General features: G+C 32.7%; 1 protein-coding gene across 10 annotated transcripts in view; it reads right to left on the bottom strand.

Moving 5' to 3' along the window:
* Positions 1-23,260, bottom strand: part of ZNF711 (zinc finger protein 711) — a 28,770-nt gene that overhangs the window by 4,394 nt on the left and 1,116 nt on the right. The window contains exons 2-9 of one of the 10 annotated variants that reach the window (XM_015127752.3): positions 22,368-22,487; positions 21,202-21,460; positions 20,735-20,839; positions 13,167-13,709; positions 4,498-4,653; positions 3,670-3,807; positions 1,509-1,646; positions 587-634 (exon numbers count right to left, since the gene is read on the bottom strand). In XM_015127752.3, the coding sequence (XP_014983238.1) occupies positions 587-634; positions 1,509-1,646; positions 3,670-3,807; positions 4,498-4,653; positions 13,167-13,709; positions 20,735-20,813 (1,102 nt within the window). In that variant the 5' untranslated portion in view covers positions 20,814-20,839; positions 21,202-21,460; positions 22,368-22,487. The remainder of the gene's footprint in view (positions 1-586; positions 635-1,508; positions 1,647-3,669; positions 3,808-4,497; positions 4,654-13,166; positions 13,710-20,734; positions 20,840-21,201; positions 21,461-22,367; positions 22,488-23,260) is intronic. The other 9 variants (XM_015127750.3, XM_015127753.3, XM_077988089.1 and 6 more) reach the window with 9 other exon arrangements.

Raw genomic sequence — 23,260 nt, 5'->3', positions numbered from 1 at the left:
CAACACTTAAGTTTAGAGAGTCAAACACTCCCCAAGGGTAGAAACAGAACAATGACACATTATCATAAGAAAGTATCTCCTTGCTTAAGAAAACTTAACAAGAAGATCAACTAGAGAATAACACTATATAGAGTCTATTAAAACTAAAACAAAATTAAGCTGACACATGGGTTTTATATAACAGTTATATATAAATGCACTGGTTGCCATAGAAATTAAGAAAACAGTTCTGCCCCGAAAAGAACACTAACAAGGGGTTGATATCATGAATAATTGTTACTTTTCTGTCCAAATAATTTCTATTTTATTTTTTCCATAGCAACCTGTTATGGTCCATGTGGTAAACTGCCTGATGCTTGAAGTTTGAGGGAAATCTAAATTGAACTGCATTTACAGATTAACACACATTATGTCCACATATAAATTAATTCCTCAAAGAGGCAAACTCCTATTTAACTAACTAGATTACGTATGACTAAGCAAGTAAGAGTCCAACAAATGTGTCTGTAGACACAAACTTGTTACTTACCAAGCAGTATATAAAGTCAGACCTTTAACTCACATCTCATATACAATGCTTTCTCACCTGATGCTTGACAATCTTCATATCTTCGGGAGACTCTTCTTTCATCTCCTTAAAAAAAAAAAAAAGACTAATTAAAAACTGATATGCTAATTATAATGACTACTAGTGGATCACATCTTAATCTACAGAATCTTACTTTGCCCACCATTCCTTGGGTTAAAAAAAAATTGTTGCGTTCTTCCACTCCCATAGGTTAGATAATGTCACATACTGAAAATAAGGGCTGCTGTCAGCATCCTTGGAATTGTCAACATCTAGAACAATTTTACTTTTTAAATGAAAACTGGGTAGATATTTCTGCAGTGTACCCCCAACTTTGAAGATGCTCAATAAATGACTGTTGAATGAATGAACCTTTGGAAGAACCAAGTTTAGATAAATTAATGCATTTGAACATCAAAATTTTTCAAAGTAAAAAGTATACCTGGACCATCTTGTACATTACATAGGAATGAAATAAAATAAGACTGAAAGGGAAAAAATAAGTTGATAAATTTACCTTTCATTATATACTTTCTAAAAGAGCATACCTGGGTTTCTGTTTCTTTTTCAAAACCCCAAACCCTTATCATCTGTAGAGTTAATAAATGAAATAAGTTTTTCCAAAAGAGGAAGGATCGATTTTCAAAGGATATTCCTATTTTAGAAAAATAAAATTTTTTATGGCACTCACTTATACAGGTAGGATTTAAAATAGATCATACTGAAAAACATAATGCATTAAGCAAGATTCATTTTAAATAGTACAAGGTGTGTGGTAGGAAAATCATCTAAAGTAACTAGAGATGAATCAGTCCACAGTGTAAAACATTTTATTATATTAGCCAATTCATGGTGGCGTTCACACAGCTTATTTAATGGCCTATAGGCTGAGTAAATACATGTTATGTACTTATCAGGTGAAAAAATGCCAGTATCCTACCATATGCCGCAGCCCAGACAACAGGGACAACTGTTTTATTAACATCAGAGTCCTCAAGCTGAATCTCAGGGAGAGAAGTTCCTTCCTCTTCCCCTACAATGACTTCCATGTAAACTTCATCTGCTATTTCAGCGCAACCTAAATTTTAGAAATAATTGCTTGTTTATAACCCCAAATATTTAATAAATGGGTAAAAATTCCAAACAATGTAAATCTTTCAACTTTCAAATTTCAGTTTGGTTAATTTAAAAATTTATAAATTTAATTTCAATTTATATTAGGCACTTTTGGAGGCTAGTGCCACTAGGAGACAATCATTTACCAAAATTCTTATTCTCCTCTTAGAACCAAGTCCTATGGAAATGGCTTTTAAAAATTTTATAAAAACATGTGCGCTTGAAATATATGGAATGATCATACATTCTACCATTTATTTGCCTGACAGTCTTCTGGGACTCAGAAAATATTTCTCATAGAAATAATACTAGAAAGTGGTCCATACTATCTCATATACTATATTATAAATGAAATGCAGTACTATACATGTAATAAAAAAATCATCAAAAATACTAATTGAAAAAAATTTAAAATTTAAATTAAAATTATATATGTATATAATGCTAGTGATCAAGAATATGTGGACACTCTTCAATAGGCCAGATTTTAAGAGATTCTACTGAGGAGAGAAAGCATTAATGAGTTTCATTTAACAAAACAATATTGCGGTAAGAAAAAAAATATTTAAACCTAGAGAGCCACAATATACTTTATATAAAATAATCTGTTTACATTTAACCTGTTAAATAGAAAATTATCTTGAATTTTTGCTTTTCTTTTGATTCACATACTGGGATCCTGGATGACTACAGAAGAAATGTGGGGGAAAACATGGGAAAAAAGTATCGCTCTTCTCCCAAGTTTGTCTTCTCTCTATTAACCAAAAACAGACACTGGTCTAAGTTTCCCACATTCCCACAGAATTCTGGTATAAGTTAAGTTAAACCTCAATCTCTCATCTCCTACTGTGCCCCTTTCCTTACCAATGAATAAAAAAATAAAGAATTTAGAGACCAAATAGAAATTATTTGATTAAACTATTTTCCTATCCATCAGAATCTTCTCCATTCATTTGTTCTGGTATTTTCAGTTGTAATATATTACTCATGTTTGGGGGTGGAATTCAGCACCCTATGACTTCTAGGGAAGGAAACTTGGAGTAGGTATCAGAGTGCAGCACAGGTAAAGCCCAATATTGTCAAGTTAATGCAGTGAAATGGAGGCTCTTACCCTTCTAGGGCAAGGCAACATTGTGTTTTTCTCAGCATAGTAAGAAGACAGGAATAGCCTTAGGAAAGGGCTGCATTCCTATACTGAGGTGAGGAGAAAGTAGGCAGAGAGTAAAATGTCTTTATAAGGAAACATGCAGTATGTCAGGAAAGGAAACCTGAGGAGGTTTCATCGTCCTGTGGTACTTAGCCCCACAAAACCTTAAGCAGCAACTGCTTGGAGACCATCAACAGCATAAGAAATCAAACTCCTGGCAGCTTGGCTTGGAAGCATACTTACATAAGATAACCCCTTAGTGACAGGAGAACAAACCATCAGCCCTTCCATTGCTAAATCCAGAGAGAAGCCAACAGTGCCCACTGCCATGTGGAAAGAACACTGGCAGTGGAGTTAGATAACCATTAAAATCCTGCCCTTCACACTTAATATTGGAATGATCTTGGATAAACTGTTTTCCCTGAATCTTTTTTTTCCTTCCATAAGACAGAGAAAATACCACCTATCTCATATCTGAGTGGTAAGAATTAAATGAGATAACATCTTGCAACATATTCAGTAACGCACAGAAAGTAGGTACTCAATAATTACATATTCATGTGCTTCACTGATGTCAGGAGCTGTATGTTGCTCATCTCTGTATTTCTAGTATAGTATATTAAGATATATTATCTAACGTTTGGTGATTTGAACAATACATGTACAAATGAATGGTCAAAAGGACCCTTCTCTTTTAAATTATTTACAGCAAAGGGTCAAAGGGTCAGGCTTATTTTATTGAACTTTGTTCCTATACAGTGCTTGTATCTCTGAGATTTTTTTTTAAAGAATGCATGATGGCTACTGATAAGTCACTACAGTGCCCTTATTTTCTTACTGATATCATCTTCTTCTTGAGAAGAATCTTTAACTGCCATGTAAACCATCTTCTCCCGCTGCATTCGGCTCTGGTCAAGCACTCCAGCTACTGAATGTCCACTGGTGTATTCACTCTCTGTGACAATTTCTGTTCCACCTTAAAAATTAAAACACATATTAAAATAGAGAAGTATCATGGAATAATCACCTATATTAATAAGGAGAGTATATAGAAATATTTCCCTTTAGAAAAAAATAAATTCCAAAATAAATTTCAAAGTGCCAAGAACATTTTCCTATAAATTATACTTTAAATTTTCAGCTATCACTGAGAAATGACAATTGTTCATCCTTACATCAAACTTATACGCCAAGCAGTATATAAGTCTTTTATATGTATTTACCCATTTAACCCTCACAACAGCCTTACTAGGTAGCTGTTATTATTATGGGCATTTTATGGATGAGGAAACAGACAGAAGGGGGTTAAGTAACTTATCAAAGGTCACTTAGCTAAGTGGCAGGACCTATTTAAAACCCAAGCAGCCTGCCTCTAGAATCCATGCTCGTAAAAACTCATTATAGTTTCTTAATCTAAACCAAATCCTCTCCAATCATTTGTTTTTGATATTTTCTGCTGTAATATTCTACTCATGTTTGAAAGAATCGAAGAATGACATATTCTGCATTCCTGCTTTACATTCATATACAATTTTTAAAAGTAGATTATCCCCAAAGAAACATATAATAAAAAACTATGCTTTGAGAATGTTTTTAAACTAGTCCTCAGAAAACAGAATAAATTATAACTCCTATTAGAGCAATAAATTAAAATTAGTATATGTACCTATTTCAACATCATCTTCAGCCTCTGCTTTAAATATATACACTTTTATTACTTCTGAACCAAACCCATCTTCTTTAACATCTTCTTGTGAACCATCACTGCCAATTTTTAATGGTGTATTCCCCATATGCTCTAATTTCTCTCCAACATCATCCACTATAAAATATAAACAAAATTAATTCAGTCAAAAAGTACCATTGACAAAAAACAAAAGAAGAAAAATTACCACTGACATTTACTGGGTGTTAAGCTGAAAGTGTAACGTGAAATAATGTTAACCACCTACCTATTGCATTCACTTAATAACCTATTATGAAGCCATTAAAAGTGTTATGGTTCATGAATAATAGACATTGGGGACTTCAAAAAGGCGGGGGGAGGGGAGATTGTGAGGGTTGAAAATTTATCTATTGGGTACAATGTTCACTATTCAGGTGATAGGTACACTAGAAGCCCAAACCCCACCACTACACAATATTACATCCATGTAATAAACCTGTACATGTGCAACATAAATCTATAACAATAAAATTATTTTTAAAAATTAAAAAAGTGTTAAGGTTCATGAGAAACAGTATACATGATCAGTTATATTATATAATCACCATTATATAAAAATCTATTTATAGATTTCAATTAATAGATACAAAATACTTAACCATATAGCTTTAATTAAAATGGCTTCATATTTCATCACTTTCAACATTTTCAGGTAAATCCTAACACCAAATTTAATAACAGAAAAATTAAGAACATAAAACATATATTACTCATAAAATGAGTTCACATAAACAACAGTTCCCAAATTAAATAGTGGTTGTTTCTAAAACAAATTAGCATATAAGATCTAGGATTAAAAAAAAAAACACAAAGAGCACCTAAATGACTATAAAAAGGGCTTTTCATAAATCATGGAAATAAAATCTTAGTAAATACTCTAATTTCTGCAGGGTCAATGGAAGACAACTTCAAGTCATAAATTTTGTATATATCTAGATTTTGCAATGTATGCTTTACTTCAAAATTATATGTAAGGGAAATAAATGGGTATTTCCCCCTCTTTTGCCTTATTAAAAGTAAATCATATATAAAGATAAGGCAACAGTATTTGGGCCTATTTCTTACATTTTAAATATACTTAAAATTTTTGATTCTCCACTATATAGTCTTTTAGGATAACACTTAAGTTTACATGAATATTATGCATGAACTATGCAATGAATAGATTAATAAACTCTGTCTTCTGACCATAAATAATATTCAAACAATATATTCCTCCTAAATATTATATGCCTATAATTTTTTATTTTAATGCTGTTCCTATAAAAACACAAATGTAATCTAAATTGAAAATCTACTCCTCATTATATATATCACAGTACTAAATATGAAACATCAAATTGTGAAGCCCCTACATACATCTAACAATTGTAGAACCATTAAAAACAGAATAAAGTGGCATTAAAAAGCTATTAATTCAGCACTCCTAAAAACAATTTCAGCAAGGTCTAAATGGGTCAAAGTCTAGATTTTCCTTACTTCAGTTTCAAACTTGATACATACAACTTCAAAAATATTCCTTAGGCCTTTCAACATAGTGGAAAACAACACATATCAAAATTTATTTTTACATTGCAGAGTTACTTTAACTTTGTGATTAAATATAAATGATTCTATCCTATTTACAAATTTTAATAGCTTATTGTCTATGAAAGAAAACATCCAAATGATCAAAATAAAGACTACATATTTTCATTCCATCACAGCTCCTAATTATATTACTAAACTTTTGGCAACATTTTTGACAATGGGACAAATTAAAATTAAAAAAAATGATTAAGTATTTGATATCACCGGCTTAACAGCTTCTCTTATAAAATAATGTTGAATAAAAATGACATTATAGAAAAAATTATCATTAAGTTTTCAGAAAAAAACTATATTCTCATTCGTTAATTAAAAACAGAATATTAAAAAAACTTCAAAAAGTGTCCAAAATACAAACTTTTAGGCTGAAATAACTTATGGTAGATTAATAAAATAATAAAAATACTCTCATTTTATAAATTCTGCTTTATTATACATGAATAGTTTAAAGTGATCGCAGTTCCTTCTGGGATAAGCTGAGTTAAAACTATTATTCACAAAATCAAAGTTCATGAAATGAAAGTCACATTTTTTTCACCACTTCTCAATAGTTTTGTACCATAATTTTAGCATTAAGTATGAAATTACTAATACTATTCTCTCTGATTCCATTTCTACCTTTTCTTAAGGTTCATACTTTTAAGTTTAATGCATTCATTAATTTTTACTTAGATTCCTCAGAATGAGAAATTTTGAAATGTACTAACTGAACTTATTCTATATTTTAAGTTCACAGAAGATGATAAAATTATTAAAGATGTTGGCATGCAGTTTTAAGAGGTAAACTATCAACTTGAACAAGATTTATTCTATATTCTTTGTTATGGAAAGTACGAAATTAACAAAGACTTAATAGGCAATCAACTGACTTTAGAAATAAATCCCCAAAGGCTCTTCTTAATGCAGATAATACTCAAAGAACTTTAAATTCAAGCTTAACTTTTTTGCTTGTTGTAAGGTATGCAATATTCAAGTCCAATAGTGTTATTTCTCAATCCAGCAATAAGTGAGTAATAAAATACCCACCACAGAATTCTTCTGGTACTAAATATAATATAAGAAAGTGAAGTGCATTGTTTGCCAACACTGCAAAGTTTGGTAACATTCAATATTTTTTTATGGCCCACTCGCACAATTTAATTAAAATTTCATTTTAGTAAAATGTACAATATAACATTCCTTTTTAAAAGTTAGGTAGGCTTTTTATTTTACCTGTTGTATGTTAGTTACATCTACCAAAATTATATGGTGAGTATGGTAAAAAACAAAACAAAACAAAACAAAAAACTATACAGTATACTGATATACCACAGCAATGGGATTAGGCAATATACAAAGGATCTGTATTTCACAATAGTGAAAAAGCAAACAAGACAGTTACCTTTATATTTCAGAGGTATGCCACTCCCAGGTATATACCTAAGAAAACTAAAAATATGTACCTACACAAAAACTTGTACACAAATGTTCATGGAGCATTATTCATAATAGCCAAAAAGTGGAAACAACCTAAATGTCCATTAACTGATGGATGAATGGATAAACAAAACGTGATAATACCCATATAATGGAACGTTATTAGTAATACTGAATGAAGTACAGTTGACCCTTGAATAACATAGGTTTGAATTGTGCAGATCCACTTATCCATGAATTTTCTTCTGCTCTGCTACCTCTGAGACACCAACCCTTCTTCCTCTCCCTCCACAGCCTACTCAATGTGAAGACAATAAGGATGAGGACCTTTATGATGACACACTTCCACTTAATGAATAGTAAATATATTTTCTTTTCCTTATGATTTTAACATTTTCTTTCCTCCAACTTACTTTATTGTAAAAATACAGTATATAATACATATAACATACAAAACTGCTATTGGTAAGGCTTCTGGTCAACGGTAGGCTGTTAGTAGGTATGTTTTTGGTAAGCTGAAAGTTACATATGGCTTTTCAACTGTGTGTATGTCGGCGGGGGGGTGGGGGTTCAGCACCCCTAACCCCTGCATTGTTCAAGAGTCAAATGTACTGATATATGTGATGACATGAATGACCCTTGAAAACATTATGTGAAGTAAAAAAAGCCAGACATAAAATGCCACATATTGCATAACTCCATTTATATGAAATGTCCAGGATAGGCAAATCTATAGAGGCATGGTTGCCTCACAGTGGATGGAGAGTGGGGTAACAGCTAAGGGGTATAGGGTTTCTTTTTGTGGTGATGAAAAAGTTCTAAAATTCATTGTGGTGATGGTTGTACAACTCTGTGAATATACAAAAAACCACTTATTTGCACACTTCAAATGGGTAAATAAAATGATGTGTAAATTATATCTCAAAAAACATTATAGTTTCTAAAATTATAAAGGCGTTAACTTTTTTTACCCCTGAAATTAGGGAGGTTTTAATGAGATCTCCCATCATGATGTTAACAAGATATTTTGCTTCATACAAAATTATGTTCCTTAAGCAAAAATCCTCAAGAAAATACCAGTAAACTAAATTCAACAGCACATCAAAAACTTAAAACACCATGATCAACTAGGTTTCATTCCAAGGATGAAAGGTTGGTTCAACATATGCAAATCAACAAATGTGATTCACCACATAAACAGAATTAAAAGCAAAAACCATGTGATTATTGCAATAGATATGGGAAAAGCTTTTGATAAAATCAAAATGTATTAGCCCTTCATGATAAAAACTCTCAAGAAACTACGCATCAAAGGAACGTATCTCAAAATAATAACAGCCATTTATGACAAAACCACAGCCAATATCAAACTGAATGAGCAAAAACCGGAAGCATTCTTCTTGAGAACTGGAATAAGACAAGGATGCCTACTCTCATCACTCCTCTTCAGCATAGTATTGGAAATCCTAACCAGAGCAATCAGGCAAGAGAAAGAAATAAAAGACACCCAAACAGTAAAATAAGTCAAACTATCTCTCTTTGCTGATAATATGATTCTATACTTAGAAAACCCTAACGACTCTGCCAAAAGGCTATTAGAAGTGATAAACAATTTTATCAAGGTTTCAGGATACAAAATCAATGTACAAAAATCTGTAGCGTTTCTACACACCAACAACATCCAAGCTGAGAGCCATATCAAGAATGCAATTACATGTACAATAGCCTAAAAAAATACCCAGGAATATATTTAACCAAGTAGGTGAAAAACCTCTACCAGGAGTACTATAAAACACTAATAAATGAAATCATAGATGACACAAACAAAGGAAAAACATACCATGCTCAAGAATTGGAAGAATCAATATCATTAAAATGGACATACCACCCAAAGCAATCTACAGATTCAATGCTATTCCTATCAAACTACTAACGTCATTTTCACAGAACTGGAAAAAACTACACTAAAATTCATATGGAAGCAAGAAAGAAATAGCCAAAATAACCCTAAGCAAAAAGAACAAAGCCAGAGGCATCAATTACGCAACTTGAAACTACACTACAAGGCTACAGTGACATAAACAGCATGTTACTAGTACAAAAACAAACACATAGACCAAAGGAACAGAAAAGAGAACCCAGAAACAAAGCCACATAACTACAACCATCTAATCTTTGGCAAAATCAACAAGAGTAAGCAATGGGAAAGGACTCCCTATGATAAATGGTGCTGGGATAGCCGGGAAGCCATATCCAGAAAAATGAAACTGGACCCCTACGTTTTACCATACAAAATTGAGCCAAGACGGATCAAAGATTTAAAGATAAATCCTCTAGCCATAAGAATCCTAGAAGAAAACCTAGTAAACACTATTCTGGACATTGGCCTTGAGAAAGAATTTATGACTAAGTCCCTAAAACCAATTGCAACAAAAGCAAAAGTTGACAAGTGGGAACTAATTAAACTAAAGAGCTTCTGCACAGCAAAAGAAACTATCAACGGAGTAAACAGACATCCTACAGAATAGGAGAAAAATATCCACAAACTATGCAACTGACAAAGGTCTAATACCCAGAATCTACAAAGAACTTAAACAAATCAGCAAACAGAAAACAAGTAACTCCAATAAATATGGGGAAAAGGCAGGAACAGGCACTTCCCAAAAGAAAACATACAAGTGGTCAACAAACATAGGGAAAAATGCTCCACATCACTAATCATCAGAGAAATGCAAATGAAAACCACAATGAGACATCACCTCACACCAGTGAGCATGACCATTATTATTATTATTATTATTATTATTATTATGCCTGTTCATACTGACAAAGCTATTTTTTAAAATGTTTTTATTTCACTAGCTTTTTGGGGAATAGGTGGTGTTTGGTTACATGAATAAGTTATTTAGTGGTGATTTATGAGATTTTAGTGCACCCATAACCCAAGCAGCGTACACTGTACCCAATGTTTACTCTTTTATCCTTCACCACCCCCAACCCTTTCTCCCAAGTCCCCAAAGTCTAATGTATCATTCTTATGCTTTGCATCCTCATAGCTTAGCTCCCATATATGAGAGAGAACATATGATACTTGGTTTTCTGTTCCTGAGTTACTTCACTTATAACAGTCTCCAATTCCATCTAGTTTGCTGCAAATGCCATTATTTCATTCCTTTTTATGGCTGAGTAGTGTTCCATAGTGTATATATACCACATTTTCTTTATTCACTCGTTGATTGATGGGCATTTGGGCTGGTTCCATATTTTTTTTGCAATTGCAAATTGTGCTGCTATAAACATGCAGCATGTGAAAGTATCTTTTTTGTATAATGACTTATTTTCCTCTGGGTAGATGCCTAGTAGTGGGATTGCTGTATCAAACAGTAGATCTACTTTTAGTTCCTTAAGCGATTTCCACAGTTTTCCATAATGGTTGTACTAGTTTACATTCCCACCAACAGTGTAAAAATGTTCCCTTTTCACTGCATCCATGCCTACATCTACTATTTTTTTTTTATTATGGCCAGAATGGCCATTACTAAAATGTCAAAAAAAAAAAAAAAAAAAGATATTGGTAAGGCTGTGGAGAAAAGGGGACACTTAAACACTGTTGGTGGGATGTAAATTAGTTCAGCCACTGTGGAAAGCAGTTTAGAAATTTATCAGAGAACTTAAAACAGAATTACCATTCAACTCAGCAATGCCATTCTGGGTATATATCCAAAGGAAAACAAATAATTCTACCATGAAGACACATGCACTTGTGTGTTCATCACAGCATTATTTACAATAGCAAAGACAGGGAATCAACCATGGTGCCCATCAACAGTGGACTGGATAAAGGAAACATGGTATATATACACCACAGAATACTACGCAGCAATAAGAAAAGAAGAAATCACATCCTTTGTAGTAATATGGATGCTGCTGTGGGCCATTATTCTAAGCAAATTAATGCAAGAATGGAAAATCAAATACTGCATGTTCTCACTTATAAGTGGGGTCTAAACATGGGGTCCTCATGGACATAAAGATGGCAACAACAGACATTGGGGATCCCTAGAGGTGGGAGGGAGGGAGTGGGGTGAGGACTGAAAAACTGTTGGGTACTATGCTCAGTACCTGGGAGATGGGATCATTCATACCCATACAAATCTAAAATAAAAGTTGAAAACAAACAAACGAAAAAAAATAAAATTATATTCCTCAAAGGAGTCCTTATATTTGATACATGAGGTAGTTATCAAAATAATTATTCTAACTTAGAATATTCCAGAAACTTTTTAAAAAATCTTTTACAGAATTAAATCATAGAAGATAACACAAGGTATGACTATTCACAATACATGACATCTAAATTTTGGACTACTTTAATATCAAACAGTTTAAATTAATGAATACACTTTCAAAGACATACTGAATTTATTTTAGTATAGACTACCAACTTTTGCCACATCATTTTATACGATAACCATAACTATAAGTCTTTTAAAAAATGCCACATTAAGATGTAAATATGGAGTTGCTTTAGTAATCTATATCTATTTAAAAATAGGTAACAATATTTGCAGTCTTTTAGTGACTTACATCATTCTCTTAAAAACAATGTAAAAATTCACCTTCAAAAGTGTTTATATAAGAAAAAAGTTAACATGCTAAACTTCAGAATTAAATTTATAAATTAAAGAAATCTAGTTTACTTTCAGCTTTAAATTCTCTGACACACATATACACACAATCACTTTATACACACATAACACACACACTCTACCTGGCTATTAACTTCCCAGTCAACCATTTTTGTATTTTAAAAATAAAAGAATAAAAATCTTCCCTGGAAAAGTAAAAAAAAAAAAAAATGTCTAATCTTTACTACTTGTAGCATGATCCCTTCAAATTTAATAACTAATATACCTACTTCTTTAAGCTCCATCAATAACTTATCAAGATATTTTCTATTTTTGTTGCTGCTCTCATAAACCCATCATTTAAAATGAGAACAAAATATTTCTATCTTCCCGCTTCAGATAGAATGTTTTAAGAATCTTGCAAAGCAGTCTAAAATAAGCATGTTAAATAGTTTTGCATAAAATATACACGCACATATTTAGGCAAATGCAATATAAACACAGGGAGAACTGTAGGACATTATCTGAGTTTATGATTTACTTTTCAAGTATTTAATTTAAAAATCAATGCAACATTTCTTAACATATTATGCTTAAGTTCCTAAGAAAAACTTAATTGACAATTCCAGTGCCTGTCATATTAAAAAAAAAAGCAGTGGCTACATAAGAAAGTTCCCATGTTAAAATATATATATTTGTCATTAAAATTTTGTATCAATGTTCTTGTTGTTGCCAAATCTATACTTCAATTTTAAGATACTAATATACTGCATTTTTTTACTTCATTTCAGGTATGAATTTTCATTGAGTAAATTAAAAACATGAGTAAACTCAAAAGAGCATCTTAATGACACCACTTCAAAAAATTATTTTTCAAAAAGATTCCCCCATAACTTTTATTATCCCTCATCCCAGAAAACTTTTCCATATTACATAAATCAATCTCCTGAGTAATTATGGGCTTTATGTTTCACTTACAAGATATCATTAAGTAGTCTTCAGAAGTGCTCTTGACATCATCATCATCATCATCCTCGGTTTTTATAGTAACTGTAGAACCAGGAACACCTCCAGCTGCTTGAATCACAGTTTCTGTATCTGAATTAGTTACAAGAACCTCCTCTGATACCATTGTGGGAGAGTCGACTCCTGAAACACAATCTTGGACCACATGTTCTAGGTGTCCATTAGGACCAGTAACAAGGTCAGCCACGAAAACCTGCTCTGGTACCCTAACGGTTTCTGTAATTAGTTCAGAAGTCAAGATGTGATCACCATCATCTTCCTCTAAATCCTCTTCAATGGCAACATCAGCTTCAAGTACCGCTTCAGGAACAATCACACCTTCTGTTACTACATCAGTCTCTGTGATGATGTCAGGTCCATGGACAACTTCAGCTGCAAGGCCATGATCAAGAGTTATCCCATCATCTGTGACAACATCAGAAACTAATACAGCTTCAGGAACTGAAACAACGATATGGTCTCCATCGATATGTGCAGTACCAGCCATTCCAGCCACTATAATACAAACAATTATCCAAAAAAGGTAAAGTTATTTTATTAATTTAGAGTACCGTATTTAATAAATCAAATGCTATAAATATTTCTGAAATATTAAGTAATCTTGACCAAATAAATCATTTTTTAAAAATCACTGACAATTTAACTGCAATTAAAACCACCAACAGGTAGGAATTGGGTTAGAGTTGGGTGAAAACAATGTTAGTAAAATCTACATGAAGACCTTAAAATAATATACTTTATTTTCAAGTAAAACATAAAAGCCATAATGAGATATCACTACACCCCAATTAAAACAGTTAACATAAAAAACAGTGATACCACCACAGGCTGGTGAGGATGTGGAGAAACTGGATTTCTCGACTGTTACTGGTGCAAACGTAAAATAGTAGCAGCCACTCTAGAAAATAGTTTGGCGATTTCTTACGAAACTAAATATGCACTTACTATACAATCCAAACATTGCAATCTCGGGCATTTTTCCCCAGAAAAATGAAAATATATGTTTATACCAAAAACTGTACAGAAATATTCCTAACAGCTCACTGTAGCTATTACTCATAGTAGCAAAAAATTAAACACAACCCAAGTGTCCTTTAGCAGGTTAATGGCTGGTTCCACCAACTCTGGCACATCCTTACTATGGAATACTACTCAGCAATAAAAATGAACACACTATTGATAAATTCAACAACCTGAATTTCCTCCAGAAAATTTTGCTGAGGGAAAAAAAGACAATCACCAAAGGTTACGATACTGTATAATGTATAAATGGAATAATTTATATAATCTCAAAACAATAAAACTGGAGAGATGGAGAACAGATTATTGGTTGCCAAGGGTGTGTGTGTGTGTGTGTGTGTGTTTGTGTGTGTGTGTCTGTGAACACACAGGGATAGCATATATATAGTGATAGAACAGCTCTGCATCTTCATTGTGGTGGTATTTACACAAATCTATATGTGGGATAAAACTGCATAGACTGTATACACTCACACACACACACACACACACACAAATGTATGTTAAAAATGGTGAAAACTGAATTAGGTCTGTAGTCTAGTTAACAGTAATGAGTGAATGTTAATTTCCTGGTTTTTGTATTGTACTACAGTTATGTAAGATGCCACCATTACAGGGAGGTAAGTAAAGGGTACACGGAGTCTATGTACTCCTTTCCTCTATTGCTTGTGAGTCTACAATTGTTTCAAAAAATTAAAATAAAAAGGCACAAAAACATAAAAGAATACTAATATGTTAAGTAGGTTAATAAAATGTTTTACTATAAAATGTGTATTATAAACATGAAAGTGTCTGAACTTCTTTAACTTACAAGAATTACTATATCCAAAATTGGAAGGCATCTTTCAACACCTGATTTAGGGAGAAAAACTCTCTACTCATCTTAGACTAAGATTTGGTTTGATAATAGTAAATCTGTAGGAACAAAGCTTTAACATTTTTCTTGAGCAGCATGGTAAACACCAACTCCTACCTGCCCTGTAAATATTGTACGAGTGTAAAATCCCTTCACGAGGAATTCTGCTAAGTTCTGCTCCCTGAGGTGGTACAAACACAAATTAAGAGGGTTTGTAGATCTGGTTATAATAAATTATCTACAATAAATCATCCAGTACAAAACCTTTTGATCATTTTCTATAAAGTAGTACCTGAAAGAGTGTTATTTGTCATATAGTGTTCATTATTTTTAATCAATTCATTATGGAAGTTAGTTACCAAGTTAGGATGGAGACCAGTGGACACCATCAATACCCTAACACATCAAAGAACAAGGTGAAAAGGGAAAGCTGTGCTTTCAACAGAGTTTTGGGGATACTTTCCTTTCAACCCTTTTAAATCCTTCTCACCATTCTCAAACTTTCACCTAAACCACTAAATTACCCCAAAAGGACACAGCCACAATCCTGGAAGTCTGGTACACGAAGAGAGTATGTATAAAACAAGTATTTTTAATTCAGTTGTCACTCCACTGGGCATTTCAGAGATGGGGATGAGGTGGGGGTTCAAATTTAGCATTTAATCAGACTGGAAATGTGGTTTATTAGTAAGGAAAAAATTAAAATATTAATCCTGTAAAATTAACTATACTGGAATTCTATATATCTAAACAATAAAATTACTAATTCACAAAAATCTTCTCACAAACCAAAGATTTAAAATATGGGAAATTCCATTTATTTTAGAACACTGCTGAAGATTAGTCTGGTTCCTGAAAGTAGATCATAGGGAAGGAGAGAAGGGTAGAATAATGCTAGTGCTGACCTGGGTTCAGATCAACCTGGTTGGGTGGACTCTAAGAAGATAGACTGAAGGAGCAGTGCTAGTTCACCCAGCCTCTAGCAGGAACTTACAAGTCAAAACAGATCAGATCTAAAAAAGTAAATAAATAAATCCAAATATGTTTTTTTTTATCCTGAACCAAATGCTCTCAAGGATCCTAGAACAAGAACTGATCAGTCCCTCACATGGTACCAGCAGATTACTTAAACCAAGATCCAAGATATCTCTAATTAAATTTTGCTTGTTCCTCTTATCAGTTCATCTGTTACATTCCACTGACTTTCTAAACAAAGTCACTTAGCTATAGATTAGCTATATTTATTGTGTACTGACTATCCAACAAGCAAGCTACTAATACAAGTATCATCTCATTTAATCCTCAGAACAACTATATAAGATGAGTGCGAGTATCCTCATTTCAAATAACGAGGAACTATGGTTTACAGATGTTATATAAGGTTTCCACAAGGTCCTAGCTGGAAACTGAACTCATTGTTCGACTCCAGGCTGCCTGTTTTCTACTTGCCTGGGAAGAGGTTAGAGTATATTTACCCTAAATACTATTTTTTAAAGAGATGGGTAAGATTAAGTGAAGCACAGCTAGAGGAATAGCTTGAGATAAAGAGTAAAATGGCCTATCACGTGGTCACTCATTTAAATTTTAAATCATTTATTAAACAGCATTAAATTGCATTAATAATTTATCTTACTAGCTTAGAAAATTATAAACAATAAGAAAAAAATCATTTAAAAAGTATAAAATTAAATACTCAGGCAACAGTAAGAAACATGTCCTGATTTCAAGTATTTCCCATTTTATTAAAGTTATTTCATTTAAATATGAATACTTGGAACATCACCAGAATGACAGCATAAAATCTGTTACATGTCAGGTCTGTCTTGGGCCACTATCTAAGGGTATTTTGCTATTTATATCCCAAAACAACACAGGCTTTTTGCAGCATTAAAATCTTAAACAACTATTAAATTCAATCTCACACTTCAAGAACAGCTATTATACTGAGACACCAGCAAGGTTATTGAACAAAGTTGTAAATTTCTAAGTCTCATACATTCTTCAAAATAAATTGGTCCAATGAATTCTGCATTAAATTAATGTTTTGGATTTTCTGTATTGTACCATCCAAGAACCTTACAGAATTTGAAGATCTTATGCCACAGTGTTCTTATTTGGTTAGCTCTGTGTATGTTAAACTCTAAGTTTCACAAATGTCAATAATTTATGGGGTTGCAAATATCTAAGTTTTGATGCTAACAGAATTTAAAGAGAATGTATCTAATTTCTAATGAAATTTTAGAATTTAGAAATTTTAACAAGGAGGTAAAATAAGCATGGGGTGGGGGCTGCTTTCAGAAGAAATCTAAGTTATCAGGGCTAAAATTTCCAAAAGTCCCCCAATAAAGGTCTTTTTAGGTTTAGGTCTGTTTGACAACCTTTGCATTTCACAAAATATCATACAAAAAATGAAAATGCCTATAAATGAAATTGTGCTTGGAACTGCATATCAAAAATAGAGTGAGAGTTACTGCCTTTTAAGAGTTCAGAATTTACCAAGGACAAATGGCAACTTAACATATTTTAGGGCAACATTATCCCTAAGCACAAATGAGTGAGCATTACCCATATTAGTTATTCTTTATCTAATAGCAAATTCAGAAAAATAGTCTCCCCAAAATGCAAAGTAATTTAATTCCCATTGATTTATATACCTTAAGAGAGCATAAAAATAAGAATGCATCATTTGAAAAAACCACTAACTCAAAATACTACCAGACAGCTAAATCATAAACAGGTATATAACAACAACAACAGCAACAAAAAGTGCCTTTAAACTTTTTTCTGATATAAATCGGTTTACTCTATTAAATTCATTTTAGAGAGGGCTTTAAATGATAATATGAAAATACCAATTAAAAATTAGAAGCAGTTTGCAAACCTTTCAATTTTATTATTTCTAAAAAGGGAGGGGATAGTGAATAAAAATCTTACTTTCTACATATTTATGCGGTTATAACTGTGTATAGGTATATGTGTGTATATATATTCTCCTCAATTCAAATGAAAAAAAAAATTCCAAGAGGCTGTGCTATTTATTTTGTGGTTTCAGGTATGCCTTGGCATACTGTCACACGCCTCCAAAGGCACTCATACTCCAATCTAAGATGCAAAGTTTATTTTGTCAAACACAAAATATTTCTAGTGGATTAAAAATATTTCAAGAACCCAAATATCTATCAACTGATAAACCAAATGTGGTGTACTCATACAATAGAATATCATTGGCAGTGAAAACGAATGAAGTATATACTGATACATGCTATAACATGGATGACACTTAAAAACATGCTAAGTGAAAGAAGCCAGACACAACGACCATTTATTATATGATTCCACTTATATAAAATGTTCAGAATAATTAAATCCATAGACAGAAAGATTAGTGGCTGCCTAGGGCTGGTGGGGAGAGACAGAATGGGGAATGACTGCTAATGGGTATGAGGTGTCTTTTTTTAGGATAAGAAAATGTTCTAAAACTAGGTACTAGTGATGGGTATACAATTTTGTGAATACGCTAAAAACCAATGAGTTGTATACTTTATAAAATGGGTGAGTGGAATGGTATGTGAACTATATCTGAATAAAAAGTAAAGAAGAAAAAACATGTATGTTAAATATTTCAATATGCATATTCTAGTCCCCTAACAACTAAAAGAAAAAAAAGTAGTAGATGTAATAAAGGAGTAATTAATCCTAAAGACAATGAGGATAAACAATGGAAAGGAAGGTTAAGAGGAACATTATGTAAATATTCACCAGTACCTATCAGATATTTTTTTCATCTTTTGAAAGGAATCACACTTTAGTAGCTAATAGGCAACCTCTTCAGGAATGAAGTGAGTTTTGGCACTTTATCAAATGGTATAGGAGAGGTAATACTTTGTATTAAATGGAGAAACTACTATATTACTTCCATTTTAAAAAATATCTTATTTTAAAAGGTAAAAAAGTAAAGTTGACATTTCAACCAAAATTTATTTACCATATTGAAATTCCAGTGTTCCATTATTCTAAAAACTATCAACTCTCCACTAAAGAATTCATGGGAACATCTTTAATCTCTTACTGTCTGGCCCTATTATCCTTCCTCTAGAATTTATTGATGAGTTTTTTTCACCCAAAGTCATTTCTAAGTCATCCGTAGTCAACACAATTCACTTAGCTTTCACAAGAATATATCCACGATTTCTTTATATTTCATCAATTAACTCACATCCAATCTTGGACTACTCAACTTTATTCATCAGAAAGAAATGTCAAAGAAATCTATAACTGGAGAGGACCTTAAATGTTATCTAGTGCAATAATTATAAAAGGGAATTCAGTAATTTATCCAAGTTTACACAGCTAGTTAACAGCACTGCCATGACTAGAATACGGCTTTACTGACTTCTGTTACTGTGGGATTTACTACAGGGGACCAAATGATACATTCAATCATATTATCAAGGAACAGTAGTAGCATTTTCTTAACTTAGCAAAGTATCACAGTTCTATTCCCTCATCACTAATTTCATTTTCAACAATTCCGTATTACCTCGTTTCCTGTTCTTTTATCACAGTTCACCATTTGTCTTTTCTGCTTTCACTCCAATCTTATCTTCAACTCTTCTGATCTCATCCCTGCCTTTTATACTTCAAATAGCTCTATCTCCTCTGTAATTCAGACTATCCCTGCCCAAATTCAGTTTGTTTGTTGAATGTCAATGGGGTCTTGGCATCTTCATCAAAATGACTACTGTTAAGAGGCTACTTACAAACAAACCTGGCCACAAGAGTAAGGAGTCTTTTCTTTTTCTTTTTTTTTTTGAGACAGTCTCATTCTGTCACCAGGCTGAAGTGCAGTGGCACCATCTCAGCTCAGCTCACTGCAACCTCCGCCTCCCGGGCTCAAACAATCCTCCTGCCTCAGCCTCCTGAGTAGCTGGGACTACAGGCGCGCTCCACCACGCTCGGCTAATTATTTGTACTTTTAGTAGAGACGGGGTTTCACCATGCTGGCCAGAATGATCTCGATCTCTTGACCTCGTGATCCGCCCGCCTCGGCCTCCCAAAGTGCTGGGATTACAGGCGTGAGCCACCAAGCCCGGCCTCTTTTTTTTTTTTTTTTAAAAAAAAAAAAAAAAAAAGAAATAAAAATGTATTCTAATGGTAACAACTTTTTGGGGAAATAGCATCACAATATAATTAATCACCTAGTACATGATTTTGCATATCCCTATATAAGCATCTTATTTTTTTAGTTGATGTAAGCACTTTTTTTTCCAACTTTATTAACAATGCAACTTAAAATGTATTTTAGAAAGCCAGTTTAACATTTCCTTCACGTGAGAGCTGATATATACTATCAGAACAGAATGTGATATAATCATGCAGTTATTTATGTAAATTGAGTTTTTCATTTCCAGTAACATATTACCACTATATTTCAAGTGTCCCTAACACAACCTTCCCCTAAATTATGAGTGATTTTAAGTAGCCCATTGATACACAGCTTTATGAGAATAAGCTCTACAAATGTATTTTCCTAGTAAAAGAACAAGTTTTCATTGTAATTCTCCCCTTCCTCAACTTATTTTTGATTTTTATTATCCCCTTACTTTTAAAAAAGAAAAAAAATATAACAAAGAAAATGCTTTACCAAAATCTTGCATAATCATGGTATGGGCCATTCTAGAGTCTGGCGTGTGCAATCCAAGACTTCCACCACCTGAATCCATACTTAGCAAAGTTCATTCACCAATATCTGCAAAAGAAATGGCTTTTAAAATAGTTTTAATATGTTTAGCCCAAAGTTAGTTGTTTTGAGAAAAAAAAAATGCAATTGACAATATGCCTTTCAACCAAGTGTGGAAAGCTCATTACAAAAGAAAGCAAAACAAAGAAAAACCATGGTTAGATGCTTTATGTGACAACTATAAATAAAAGAAGTGCCAAGTGGAAGTAAACCAAAAAATAATGGAGACGAAGGCACAGTCAAGCTGATGAGCCATAGGGAAGTGGTAGAAGAAAGCAAAACAACAAAACTGCAGTGCTAAAGTTCCAGTTAAAACATAGGTTATAAAAGAAGAACGAGATGACAACAAACAATAGTTAGGATATTTATACATTACTAGAGGACTCAGATGTCTAGTATTAGTGAATTTCATCCACTGGCTCTCATCCATTTCTTCCAGACCCAGATCAGCCCTGCAGCGGAGCTCTGCAGATAAACTTGTATTCACCTCTGGCTCCCAGGGTTCTACTTATAATGTAAAATGTTCTATCCCAGTTTCCCCGGAGTTCTTTGAACCAGTAAGGACTTCTGGCCTCACTCTACTACATTCTCTTGTCTCAGTTTTGAGGACTCATGAAACATGACTGCTTCCTAAATATGGTAAAAATAAGATCAATCACATATAAACATTTAGCAAATTACTTATCATATCATTTACTTGTAATTGTACAACTGATTTTTTATTAGTGATTAATAAAATTATGCTAGCTTCATGGTGGTTTTGAAAACAAGGGCTTAATCTATTTCATTTCAAATGACTTATCCTATATTTAAGATTATTTGATAGTATGGAACATAAAGTCAGATGCTGTCACTCAATATATTTCTTAGAAATATATATGTGCATTTTCTCTTCAAACATAAGATTCTAAGTAAATCAGCAAAAACCTGTCCGTTTTATAAGGCATCTATCTCCTTTTCACGTAGGAGTGCTTAATAAATTGTACCGTATTGGACAACAGATAAAGCTGCATCCTTAATGAAAGTTTTAGAAAGGTGCCATGTAATACAACTTAATATATTCTTAAATAAATGGGATGGCTAAATTGGTATTCAAGGGGCAGGAGAGTCTCACAGAGTAACCCCTATCAATATTTCAGGTGTATACATAAATATGCTACAGAAGGTGACATTTCTATATATCAAACGATTCAGACAGAATTACTTTATGTACGAGCAAAACTTCACATTTTTAGAAATTCTTAGTTGTGTTTTATGTTTTTTCAAATGCCACATTGTTTTCTGCTTTGCTGTTATGCAAAATGAGGTCCAGAGGCCAAGACAGTTCACAATAAACTACCTGTGTGTTAACAAAATAAATCTGAAAGGGATTTGTTCTTAACATTTAAAACTGTGTACTATTCGGATTTTAATTAGAGTAATTACTTTCTTTACCACATAACTAATAGAACAACTACAAATGTCTTAAAATGTTTTTAAAAACTTAATTTTATTAAACTGTTAAATAAGATAAAACAGTAAGTAATTGGTTAATCACCTTTATATGAGTGTCTCGAAGAAATTGTAGATTTTCTTACATAAAGTAAAATCTGCAGTCATTTCTTTTTATTTTTCCTTCTGTGCTATGTTATTTTCTTTGGGAAAACGCTCTCTTTACCTATTATAAAAATACATTCAAAATCAGATACTTTAAAACATTTTAAACTAAGTTTCTTACACAACTTAATATTTTTCTTTACACCTGAACTTGCATGGCGAGGCTGGGAAGGGTTCATATGCTCAAATCTGTAGTAATCTTAAAAGCAACCAAATGGATTCCAACAAAAACAACTACTGACTACATTAGCAATGTTTTTATACTTAGAATGCTACCACTTGATTAAACCAAAATCTTCTCTAAAGCACATCTTAAAAATCACAAACAACACCTTATTTTAGAAAGTGAAAGAGAACCAAGGGCAAGCTTTATCCTTGCCAAATCCATACTGAAAAGTCTGCACTAGCACTCAATGAAGTGTAAAAATTACAACACATAGTGCAACTATTATAAAAGTATTACACTGTGTGAATACCAAATAAATAAACTGGAGTATCTTTCCCCACATAGGAAGTTTCAATAAAATCAATAATAAATGAGGTATGAAAACAGCAGTGTGTTAAGTATTTCATAACCATTGGAGATAGCTAGGCTTCTTGGTCTTCTCCAGAGTGTATCTCACATCCTTACTGAATGGAGATAACCCACCAAGTACGTTTCAAGTAAACATCTTTCCATTAATGCATGGGGAGCGGAAATCACAAAAAGAAAATCTGTCCCTTCTAACATAACTCATTCAGGACCTAGCTTCTCAGTGATGTCAATAGGGTGACGGATAGATGAGAAATGGTAAGGCGGCAGAACAAGAGAATGCGAAAGTAGTGTTTGCAGAG

Source organism: Macaca mulatta, chromosome X, assembly GCF_049350105.2.
Source record: "Macaca mulatta isolate MMU2019108-1 chromosome X, T2T-MMU8v2.0, whole genome shotgun sequence".
Classification (NCBI taxonomy): domain Eukaryota; kingdom Metazoa; phylum Chordata; class Mammalia; order Primates; family Cercopithecidae; genus Macaca; species Macaca mulatta.
This window is presented reverse-complemented; position numbering and strand designations above follow the sequence as displayed.